The sequence below is a fragment of the Bacillus rossius genome, chromosome 13 (genome assembly GCF_032445375.1).
Source record: "Bacillus rossius redtenbacheri isolate Brsri chromosome 13, Brsri_v3, whole genome shotgun sequence".
Taxonomy (NCBI): domain Eukaryota; kingdom Metazoa; phylum Arthropoda; class Insecta; order Phasmatodea; family Bacillidae; genus Bacillus; species Bacillus rossius.
The window spans coordinates 31,463,340-31,476,474 of record NC_086340.1 but is presented as its reverse complement, the minus strand read 5'-3'; the positions used below and the strand labels follow the sequence as shown (position 1 = coordinate 31,476,474).

General features: G+C 38.2%; 1 protein-coding gene across 1 annotated transcript in view; it reads left to right on the top strand.

The window, feature by feature from the left end:
• LOC134538429 (ATP-binding cassette sub-family G member 1-like) overlaps positions 1-13,135 on the top strand; it is a 203,314-nt gene that overhangs the window by 145,316 nt on the left and 44,863 nt on the right. Inside the window, exons 6-7 of the mRNA XM_063379752.1 lie at positions 8,128-8,366; positions 11,112-11,210. Coding sequence (XP_063235822.1) covers positions 8,128-8,366; positions 11,112-11,210 — 338 coding nt within the window. The remainder of the gene's footprint in view (positions 1-8,127; positions 8,367-11,111; positions 11,211-13,135) is intronic.

Sequence of the window (13,135 nt, the reverse complement as noted above, 5' to 3'; positions counted from 1 at the left end):
TACTTATTTATATAGAGTTTGCAATGTTACTTTATATTTATCTAAACCCCAATAACACTGATATTCTGTCTGCTGTTAGGCTATATATTATTTCTCATAGGTGTTTCTTTGCCGTTACGCTAAATCTCCCATTGTACTTCATCAAAATGTATGTATGATTTGCATTTACACAGCAACTTTGCTCATAGACTCCGCATTATACTCACAATTTATTATACAACTTTGTATTTCCAAATGATGAGGAATGTATTTCCAAATGATGAGGAAATAATTCCCAAGAAAAGTAGGCATAACAATGACCATTAATAAAGCACAAGGTCAGACGCTTTAAAGGGCAGGTTTATATTTCCCAGAACCTCTTTACCACATGGTTTTTTCACGAGATCGTATATTCAATGGTAGGCATATTTATGTTTGTATCAGGCACATACAGCCAAAAAGTAAACGATTATCACATTATAACTTCTAACATTGTTATTGAAGATTTTAACTGTAAGAAGTGTAAAAATAAATATTCGATACGGCCAAAATCTGTTGGTACTATATTTTCAATACTTTGCATTAATAAATACTTGCATTTACATACTACCCCATTATTATATTACCATTCGATGTCTGATCAAGATAAAATGTTTTATTCGCACGGGTAAGTTATTTGTTTTTATATTCTCGTCATTCATCCTTACAGCTCCCGCACACTAGGCGACTAATCACACAAATGACATGGTCTGCATCCACCTTCAAGTCGTAGCGACACGCCTGAGCCTGGCCGCCGCGGACAAGTGTGTGCTCTCTCAGTGTTGCCACGCACTCTCAGGTCGCGGCGAACTGGCCACGGCAACTTGGCCGTCTAGTGCGGGAGCTGTTAAACATTATATTTTAGGATTGGCATCCATGTTTTCTGGACCCGGCCACAGGCTGAAAGCAGTGATAATGTTAGCCATGCGGTGTCATTATTGACAGTTGAAATAACCATAAAGCCATTAATTATTATCTCCTTTAAAGAGTTACTTTATGTGATTAAATACTACATATCTCAAAATAATTAAGCTTCTTTAATACACGTGCTGTTCTGTTAAAACCAAAGTTAATACAATTGTTGATATCAATCACTTCACCACTTGATGCCGGGAACATAAAATGGGAACGTTTTAAAAACTTATCTCATCTAACTTACGTCAAGTACGTCACAAACCATCTCCAGAATGGTCTTTTGCTATAAAATACGTAAAGAGGCCGGCAAAAATGTGTTTAGTTCAAGTCCTACAAACGTTCATGGAAGTTACTTAGTTATATATTTGAGTTCATATTATTATGATACGCAAACACAAGTATCTATAGGTGTAATTTTGCAGAACTACACAGCGTTGTCTATGTCATTAACATTAAACTAGGTCAAAGTTATTCTGTTTATTTTACCAAGGCGTGAAAGTGAGAATTTCTCAAGAATATCTGAATAACTGTTTATTTATCCTTACATATACATTTATTATCTCAAAGGCGGCCATATTGTGTTTTCGCTACGTATGGCCACATGTGACACAACGCTAAGGAGGAAGAATACTTTGTGATCCTTACGGTGTTCCCGAGCCGTGATAAAACAGTCTGCGTTTGAACTTCACTGTGAGAAACGATAGCAACAATATTCACTGAACTACCATTTGCAAGTTTCGTTTGTAAAACAGCGTTTTATACATTCCAGGAAAACACAAATTTCAGCTCTTGTATTCAAATGGTTGCAACTTTTATGTTTAACCGCATCCAGTAGGCTAAATTGAACAAGCTTAAAACGTCCACACACCATTTGGGTGTATATATACGTACATTTATATATATATATATATATACACACACATATGTATAACATATAAAATCACTGTTCGTACAACGTACAAGTCCTCGTTTACCACCAGAAAATGCAAGGCCCTCTGATAGCAGTGTAAATACCAACGTGTGTGTGAAGCTATAGGTCCGCACTTCATATGGGTATATTTATATCATATTAACACACTGTGCCTACAAGTCCTCGTTTAACACCAGAATATGCAAGGTCCTCCGATTGCAGTGTAAATACCAACGTGTGTTTAAAGCCATAGGTCCGCACTTCATATGGGTATATTTATATCATATTAACACACTGTGCCTACAAGTCCTCGTTTAACACCAGAATATGCAAGGTCTTCTGATTGCAGTTTAAATACCAACGTGTGTTTGAAGCCATAGGTCCTCTTTTCATATGGGTACATTTATATCATTTAACACACTATACTTACAAGTTCTTCGTTTAACACCAGAAAATGCAAGGTATTCTGATTACAGTGTAAATGCCTTTGTGTGTTTGAAGTTATAGGTCCGCATTTCACATGGGTACACACACACACATATATATATTTGGTTTGGCACCGACTTTAAACCGATTAGTAGGTAGCACCTACCAATTATAATATTTTATTAAAATTATAGGTAATAATTATGTTTGGACAAGAACTGTCACATCGAAATTTATTGTATTTTTTATACAATTTTATTGTTTATACAATTACAATGTGAAAATTCGTATCCAAATATATTACCTATAATTTTAATAAAATATTATAATTGTAATTATTTATTTTTCGATTTCTAGTACCTATATTATTTTGTTGTGTTTTTTTAGGTCCGTTTGGTTTTTTAAAAATATTATTTTTATGTTTTAATCTTCATGTTCGAAGGCTTAGGGTAATTATGACTTCCAAATAAAATTAAAAATACATAGGGCCTATTTCTAATAATACATATTCCTACTAAGAAGTTTATGAATTCAATGTAAGATAAAGGCTGTAAAGTAACGCGTAATAAAGAATTAATTGTTCATGTAGCACAGCTTACATGTATACGCCTGAAATGGCACCCAGTTAAGGTCCTCGGATCATGCGTCTGTGGCTTAGTAATGTGTGAAATGAGAGACGTCCACCACGTCCTCGCAACCAGCGTTAGACACTACGGAGATGTGTATTAGATGTGTGTAAACTCGAGCGAAATGTCCTCAGTTTGGAGCGTTGAGAAACATGGGATACACACCGTGTGTAAAGGAGTGTAAGTGACAACGATACTAGCGCGACGTGGTGGTAACACACACACACTACATACTTGATTCTCTACGGTCTATCCGAGGACCTCAAAAAAAAATTTAAAAATCATGTTTTCACACACTAGGTTGACAGAACAGCGTGAATCCGAGGTCTTTTAATCCGAGGACCTGGGGGAGGTCCTCGGATTGCCAAAGGTCCTCGGATCCACGCTGAAATATCATGCGCAAGTCCTCGGATGATACCCTAAGTCCACACACTGGACGCACAATATACACAGTACACACACTAGACGCACAGTCCACACAGTACTAACAGTGAACACAATTACACACATAGTACACACACTGGACACACTGTACACACAGTACACACAGGATATGCAATGGACATGTAATGCTGCAAAGAACATGCAGTAGCGAGAACTGAAGCTTAGAAATTATATTTCGTAAAATAATAACAATTACTTTTAAAATCTAAAATATAATATATTATTTTTATCTATACTAATGCAGGTAAAAAAAAATTCATAGCATGCGGCCAGCTTCCCTCAGTTCTTTGAGTATGAGGGATACTTCTTTGATGTGCGAATAGTTTCCTGCACAAAGCGAAGCATGTAGAAGTTTTAACTGTTCAACCAGTATGTTAGGATCTTCACGTGATACGTAATTGATTAATCTGCTGTCATCTTCTTTAGATCTTTATTACAAATATGTTTAGTATGAGTATCGTCCCAATGATCATCGTAAGTTTTATCATAATAAATTATTTTATTACTACGTTTCCATTGTTTTAGTCTCAGACATCATCGCAGTCTTCGATCATGCCTGATTTGGGTGCTTCAGCACAGTCTTCGATCACGTCACCAGATTTATCTTCACTCTCACCATTACCATAGAAGTCAGCGTCTTTACCTGAATTGAAATCGTTGACGTATAAGCTTCTTTATCGTCTAAAATCTTCCTTTTTAAGTGTCCCTCATTATTTTAAAGTATGGAGGATCTACTTGATATGGGCTTGAATGTATACTCACTGATCACGGTGCTGATACTTCCATTAGTTTCAGTCTTCCTTAAACCATCAGCATCCTTCACTTTAAGTTTTTTGTCGTGATCGGGAGAGCTATGAACATCACGCTCAAGACAAGGAAAATGATTTACATCAAGCAGCACAATCTTACTCAATGTAGTGTCTTTATAGATGTCCTCTTACCCGTAAGTGGGATTGGCTTTACACGTTCTACCGTGACTTTTTAAGCTGTCAATTCGTTTTAGCAACCCGCTACACCGATTACAGCTTAACATTTTGCGTCGTTGGTTTTTAACACAATCATTCTTCTCTTGACGTCTAGCATTCCTTCTCAGGTAAAAATACTTGCTGCATTATCTACAGTGGCGTCCTTCCGATACAGCTTCAGACAATAAACCAGGATCCATGTTAGTTTCTGTGACTAATGTTAAATGCAAATTGAGATTTTTATTTAGAAACAGATATTCAAATATGAATTTGAATAATAAATCAGAGAATGTTAATTTATCTCACGTAAGAAACTGTTCCAGATAGTTCCAATTTTTACAAACAGATATCGCTGCATGTTTTGTTCAAGTAAATACACATTTTTATTTTTATGTGGGATGCGGGATGCTCACTAATGATCGCAAGAGAAGGAAGGATTCGCTAGACACCAAGGAGAAGGAAGTTTGTTCTTCATGATATTTATATTTGTTTTTTTTAACAGGTGGAATTAAAAAAGATCTATTACTCAGTCAAATAATATGCTTTGTGACATCTGAGAAGCTCTATCCTGAAGGACGTGTCCAACTCGAAAAGTTGTACTGAAGAGAAGAATGATTGAGCTCATCAAATGTTCAAGTGAAATCTTCTTACCATTTCATTTAATTGAGGGCTTTCGCTGTAAATTCATAATAATAGCTTCTTGCATCTAACATTCAGTCTTAAAATTTGCCAACATATATTTGTTTAGATACCATTTTTTATCTAATAAGCTGTAAAATTTCCAGCAATTATTCATACTTGTTATCATTTACGTGACCTTTTATTCCTCACCGGGCCAGAGGCCCGCAGGCTTACGGAGTGGCGGAACTGGCCTCTGATTGGCTGGACATAGTGGGCAGAGGACACGCTCCGCCTACCAAAAGAAAAAATAACGAATGTGAATCGCGCTCTGAAAACAGTGCGCTTTGTCGGGGATCAGACGGAACCGACTCGGTGTTAGTACGCAGGAGTCCAGCGAGGGGGAACTGGCATTAGCCTGCTCCTTATGAGACCAACTGGTACGCGCTCTGTCGGGCTAAAAATTAACTAGCGAGAGGGGATCTAAAGTTAAGTAGTTGTCTTTTTCGCCGCGAGATGGCAGAAGCAGGCCTTTCGCCGGCGGGCAAGGTGTCCTCGAGGAGGCGAGGTTAATGGCCCAGGTAGTTGCTCTGGGTGGTGTTCCTGGAAATGATGGAGGGGTGGGGTATGCTAGCTCGTGATAAATCTCTTATGCCGGACGCTGATACATGCCCGATGGCACTGTAACATTGCATGACCGGAGCTGCCAACCTAAGCTAAGCTCTAGGAAGTGGGCTGCTGTGGGAGGCAGCTGAGACAAGCGGTCCCTGTCATGAAGTCGGACACAGTTACTGGTCACTTTCGTGACCCGATGTGGGAATAAAAATTATGGCTGAAACGAGCTTGGCGAAATTATATCACTGTAGTGGGAAACTTGGAAACACTCAGCCTAGAACAGTCATAACTTAGAATTCTTGAGGAAATCCACATAACTTAAAAATGTCGTAAGTTAGGACGATCATAACTAAGAAACACACAATGCTGAAGAATGCAACTAGGAAATATCATAACTGAAAACTATCACAGCTCAGAAACACACAACTTATGTGCCGGAAATTAGATATTTCGGCATGTTTTTTTTTTTTTTTTAATTTTTATTATAATTTTAAATTACTTTTGGAAATCTCGTTTTTCATATTTTTTGGTTACACAAGGGTGATTTACACTTTGTTAGGCTGGTGTACTCTACTTAGTTAAACTTTGCGGCAGTGGACCGAGGCACCTTTTCTCAGGGGCCAATCTGAGCTTTTGCAAGCCTAAAGACATCGTTAGTAGCCCGGATGACATTTCTCCCGCTTGCAGTCATGCCAGTGGGCCTGTAACTTTGATTCCCTGCATGACTAAATTTGCAACAGCTCTGAACGAGTTGTTACCACTTCTCAGAGACCAGCTTACAACAGCTTTTCCTGTCACGCATACGTTTTAGGTTCACTCATAGAAAGTCACGTTAGGATGCTCGTTCTCAGCCTCGTTACATTTTTTGTCCACCATCACATCCCATTCCCCACCCTTTTGTTCTCAGAATTTAGCCCAGGATCATTGCCCTGACGTGAACGCGCCAGGCAGTGGCCTACTTCAAGGACGATTTGCCACAGAAAAAATATGTGCAGATATGGACCACCCACGACATCTAGTGGCAGAAACAGTTACTTCTGCTCTTGTCGCCAGCAAGTGGAGCTAACGCCCGCGACACCTAGTGGCGACTTTGCTAACCTCCTTCTTTTCTTCCCCTTTAGGACGCCAGAGAGCAGCACCGGCTGCGCCATAAGGCCCTATGCTTTCTACTCGCGTCCTGTAAATGTCGATCCTATGTAGCTTTCTGTGCCCGCTGGTAGATAGCGCAGTGGTCGTCCCTCGGCGCAACAACTGAAGTTTTAGTTGCACCAACCTCGGTCACCTCCGGAAGTTTTCGGTCCAGAGCCGAGCCTTCCCCCTCTTTTCCTTAGGGCCGAGCGCCCATTTTAATTAGGAGCATTGTCCACCATTGTGGCACTTAGACTTCGGCTACTTACCGCGTCATCTCGGCGTCTCCTTTGTCGAGAGGCTTTTTCGCGGCAACGACGAACTCTTCCTTCGAATTAGGAATGTAGTCATCGGTGTTAAGGGATGTGATCCCAGTTTCTAAATTTAGTAGTAGCCAGTCAGTCGTTGTAATTAGGCCATAAATAATGTTTTAGTTTACTTTTTTAATAGTTTTTATCTTCCTTAATCATGGTTTCTTCCGCGTCATCCGCGCTATTCTCGGTCCGTGCCTTTCGGATGTCGTCGCGAGACATTTCTTGAGTCCCGTTTCTTGGCCAACTGTGTTTGACTGTCTGGAAGCAGGTCTAATTCGTCTAAATTTGGCTTGTGTTTCAGACAGGGTCCAACATTTGGGCGCCGAAATTGCATCCATCATGTTGTCCAGGCCTCGAGCTTCGAGTCTCTTTAAGAAGAGCTTTATCCCGGCCAGACGTCCAACTTTTAAATCCCCGGGTGATATTTTAAAATATAACTTCTCCCTACAACCAACGAAAGAAATTATTTAAATGAGTACCAGCGAGCAGTGCCATAGAGAACTTAAAAAATAAGAATATGTGAAATTATTACAGTAATGAGTGGACGAACCTAACGTGCTATAATATGTCAGGAAGGGCATTTTAAAATTGTTTTTCTGTGCTAGATTTGTTGTTAAAAAGATAGTATGACGTGTGTTAATCATATCGGGCCGGCCCTCCTTTTAATAACTTGTTAATACCTTTCTTTGTGAAACTAAAACAAATGGTAAACAGAATTAATTTAATACTTTTTAAATAAACCAGGAATCCTATAGACCAATCTACTTATGTAGTTATTTATTTATCCCTTATTAACCTATATCTATTTATACGATCCACTAGCTCCCAAGTTGCTTGTGTGCAGGGAGTATCAAATTTTCTTGTTCACCAGTTCGTGCCATTTCTGGTAATACTTGTCTTTTTCTTTATATTTTGTGCTCAGCGGTTTCCTAGGTTTTTTTTTTATTAAATTAAAATAATATAATTTTGGGGCACAAGGGGCGTTACACTTATTACGGCCATAACGTAGAATCGTCATAACTTGGAAACATGCCACTTCGAACAAGCATAACTTAAAAAATTCTATCTTGTGTGTTTCTGAGGACTAAGGAAAGTGTTTGTAAAGATGTTGTTTCTGAGATCTAACTGCAACACTCCGTGCTCCTCAGCGGCCTGGACAGCTCGTCCTCGCTGCAAGTGGTCTCCCTGCTGAAGACGCTGGCCAGGGGAGGTCGCACCATCGTGTGCACCATCCACCAGCCGTGCTCCAAGGCGCTCGGCATGTTCGACCACGTGTACGTCATCGCCGAGGGTCGCTGCGTCTACCAGGGCTCCAGCGACAACATCGTGCCCTACCTCGGCTCGCTGGGGCTGGACTGCCCGCGGTACCACAACCCGGCCGACTTCGGTGAGTCGCGCGGAACAACACTTTCTAAACTTTGGAAACCAGGTGCCAAGAAATAGTTTTTAATACTACGAAAAATATATTGTAAATTTTTACAACATATGGATATGGTTATTTTTGCATATATGAGAATTTCTTACGAAAATTACCCCATGATTTTATTTCTTTAATTGATTTTTCAGTCAAGCGTTATTTTTTTAAACCGTGGAAAAAATAATGGAATTTTCAATAATTGGGCTTTATTTTGTTTTATTATGCTTATTAATGTGCACAGTTAAACTGGAAAGTTATTCAGGGAACGGTTTACAAATAACTTCAACTATTGGAGGTTCTGGGACAACACAAAGCATAAATGCCCGGGTGAGAATCCGAACACAGTATTGCTGCGAACGCTATTTTTTAAGGTTGTTTCACGTAAATGTACAGAATTACAAATATCTGTAACTTTACATTAAATATTCCTTTTCCGTTAAAAAAAAATAAATTACAGTATATGGAAGAATTGTTAACTACTTCTGAGAACTTAGGTTGGAAAGGATAGCTGAATTTCGGGCCCTTTGTCTTGGCTTCTGGGTTGTAGCCGCGTCGAAGGCGAAGATACGCCAACTTTTCGGTCGACCTTGCCGTCGCCATCATCAGGATTGCTGCGGTGAAATATTCGGCTTCAACGCGGCTAGAGCCCAGAAGCCCAACAACTTCAGATTCTGTTGAGGCCACGTCTATTGTTATGTTGGTGTGCCAAATGTCTAAAATTGTTTTGTAAAAATGTAGCAGCACAGCAAAAGTTATTCGTTTACTTGTATTGACTGAATTTTTGGAAAAATTTTTCAGTCATTCAAATTTTGGACTTTTAGTGCCAGTCTGTAAATTATTTCTGGGCTTCTGGGTTAATGCCACGTTTGTGGAAATTGTGGTTTTCCCGACGATTTTGGAATGCTTTTTGGTAGCCTTCTTCAAAGAAGATAAACAAAAGAAGGCTTCATGTACTGGCACAGTATTTAAGGATATATGGGCCATTTAGAGCTGTGTCAGGGGGCTACGAATGGATGAGCATATGGTCAATCATGATGCGTATGCTTAGTAGATGAGCAGTTTTATCCAGTTGTCTTGTATCAGCAACAACATCAGAAGATAGTCACTGATACCAGATAAATGTAGACAATTATTATAGCAGACCCTTCCTGAATGGCCACACCCTCGCACCCAGTGGAACCAATTACATGTCAGCTAAGAATGGCTCAATACAAATATTATGACAAAACAAAGCCTTAGTTGTTAATCTCCCTTGAAGATGTCGCCATAAGGTATGCTGAAACTTAGTGGATACCATCATTCCCACGGGCATAGACGCAATCCAAAAGCTTGGTATTCTTTAGTGCAGTGGCCACGAAATCCTTGGATTTTAATTAATTTTCTTTCTTTATTGCAGTGAGTACACATTACTAGTTTTTGGGATTGCAAAAGATTACTTATTTTGTATTACCATATTCGTCAAAACATTTGTAGCGATTCTCAAAAATATTTATTTTAAAACTAATCGCTGAGGACTTATTAAAGAAAAAAAATCATCCGGCCAATAACTTTCAATCTAAAGCATTCAATTAAATTATACGCTAATCCTTAGAAAAATCAAATTTTTAGTAACAAGCGGAGAAAATTGTTATGGGATGATAACTATTGAATCCAAAAGTCATCGTTTTATTTTTTAAATATTTCTGCCCCTAAGCGTTTTGATTTTAGCATAGCATTATGACTACAACACAACGGAGGCGAATAACTTCCGTTAGTAACGTAGAGGAAGTCAGCTGCGTGTGATTCCACAAACTCCGCGTGGTGTAAGTTGCGACGCACCAGAGGTTATTTGTTCCGTAATGGTTTGTCATTACCTAACGTATTACGTAGTTGAAATGATAACACAACACGCCCGCACTGATCCCGTCGGGAATCGAATGCGGAAACTTTGATCCACCTGCCAGAAGACTGCGGGGTTTCGTGTGACACGGTTATGCGTAGACCCTTAAGGCGAAGGGATCTCCAAGAATTTGGCTTAGAACATTGTTGTACATACGCCATTTATAGTTTACTCTGAAATTCATAGAGAAAACCTGGAGAAACATAAATAAAACAATAGATGACTCCAAGCACATACTCTGAAAACCAAGCCAAAATCAGCCGATGTCAAATTTTAGATGCAATAACCTTTCGTGGAAGGAACTAGTTAGATGACGGAAACAGGGACTCAGCTACCCAAACGTTGCAACTGTCTTTTGTGTTTGTGTATTCATTTTTTGTTTGTCCGTTCTTCAGGGTTTTTTCTGTGACACACAGTGTAAACTGGCAATGGCCAATGTAAAATATAATTTTTTTTAGTCAGTTTTCCCTATTGCAAGAATCATTCAACGAATATAAGAATGTGGCTACTTACTCAGTGTTCATAAATTTCACTTCGGATCTCGTCAAATATTAAGTTACGATTCGCAGTACAACTTTTATCTTACGTGTTTAATTTTCACATGGCAATAAGCAGTGTTCCCGAACACTTTTGAAGTAAACGCTCGTCGACTATTGTAAACTAATTTGACACACGCGTAGACGATCGTCTGCATCTAAATAACACACCGAAATTTTTTTTTTCATTTATTTGTTTATGCTATACCAAACATTTTGAATGAATGCATTATTTTAAATTACATAACTGAAGCAATAGTTTGTAAATTCGATAACAATATTTTTCTGTTATTTTTACAGTGATCGAAGTCGCATCTGGAGAACAAAGACACGTCTTAAACGAACTAGCAGAAGCTGCAAATAACGATTTTTGGAGGAAGCCTTACGAATCTATTCCGGGTAAGTACTTTACACCTAGGCATAATTCAAATGCATTTCCTTATGGTAGTTTTATGACAACCATTTAAGTCCATGCACACGTAGCACTCTCTTCTCAGATCTAATATTCATCGCAGTGACTTAACTAAGACTGCAATATATTTTGTATTGCAATAATAAAAATTTTCACCTAAAGTTTACGAAGAATTCTGGAAAATTTACAGGTACTAAGTTCGCTTATGTTAAACATGAATCCACAAGAAATATCTTGGCATATAATGAAAATATTCATAAACTTGTATATACTTCAGTGAAAACATTCTTATTTATTTTAATTGTGTGACTTCCTTAAAAAACAGTTCTATGTAGTCAAAATATGGCCTAGTTTTTACGAAGACACAGATATTTGAAATAATGAAGAACCCTTTGTTGAACATTCTTTAAATTTACGGTAGTTCCTAAGAATGTGGAAACATTTTTTAACTTGGGCACTCATAAACCCCACATTGAGTCACTGGTATTTATGTTTTAATACTGAAAAAGAATATGATAATCGTATTACTCAACTTTAATTTTCTGCTCTATTGGTTGAAGTGGCTCTTAACTAATTTGAGTAAGTGAAAGCTAAACGTGAGTACAGCTATATGAATCATGGCATTATTTGAGTGAGCTGGAGTGCTAATATTTAAAAAATAATTGAAAATAGAATAAGTGTAGTAAGCTGAGTAGATTATAAACCATGGGAAAGTTATAGTACCTACGTTATTCACCGATCGAAAGTTTATTAAGCTATGTAAGAACATCAGGTGATTCCTATTGCTATCATATAAATCGTTTTATTATAACTTTAATTAGTGGTAAGAAATTTAAAATAATTATCTATAATAATTTGCGGCTATCTGATAAAGTACCATTGAACATTTGTTTAGAAAAATTTCAACAACCCTGGCACTAAATAATATATACAACATTTGTGGCTAGCCATGGTTTCTCGTTGCGTCATGTTATTTTCATTAAGTCATTAATCGTAAGTATAAAGTATAAATATATATGATTTTACATTTTATCTCCAGGTGTAATGTTGATAAAATATAGGGGGAGAGCAGGGTAAAGTGGCCAGGGCGGGAAAAGTGGCCATCGTCTGTTACTCCGCTGGTGAGTGCTGAAGTCTGGTGGCAAGGATGTGAAACATTTGTAAGAGACGCCATTAGTGTTCTGAGAGCACCCGGCCTGTTTGCAGTGCAAGTTACTAGATTTATTAAGGTTTTACGGTTTTTATTATTTCTGATGTAAGGTAAGTGATAATTACTGTTGGTTATGTGTAAATGCTTAGTAATGCCATAATTATTTAATATAGCCTAGCGAAAAGAGCAAGTTTTATACTTTAAAATCACATATTAATAACTGTTGAAGATGTCGTAGGTTTTTTTGCCCCACTAGTTTTTGTGTAATGGCGTCTCAGAGGGCAAAGTGGCCAGATGGCTGGCCACTTTGCCCTACTACATGGCCATTTTACCCGACCGTATGTTAACTTTGCCCGAACTGTATACTTAGCTCTATTTATGTATTCCTAAATGATAAAAGAATCTATTGAACATTTTAATTCTTTTAATCTGCACTATAAATATTTAACGTTTATGGCAATGTGTGTGTTATGTTTTCGTGTACTAGTTCCAAGTAAGCTGCTTGGAAAAGCATTTTTAGGAGCAGTTTTGCCAGATACAGCTATTAATGGATTTAAGAAATGTGGTAGTGTTCCGCTGGACCCTAACATATTTTCCGACTCAGATTTTTTCGCTGCAGAACCCACGGATATTTCATTGGCTAATGTAAATCCTGTAGAAGTTGGCAGTAACGATGATGCAATGTCTGATGGCGGTGAAGAAATAGCTGAAGGAAAAGATGTAACAGTGGGTGGTGTAGTTGATACAGCTGCTGGTAGTGAA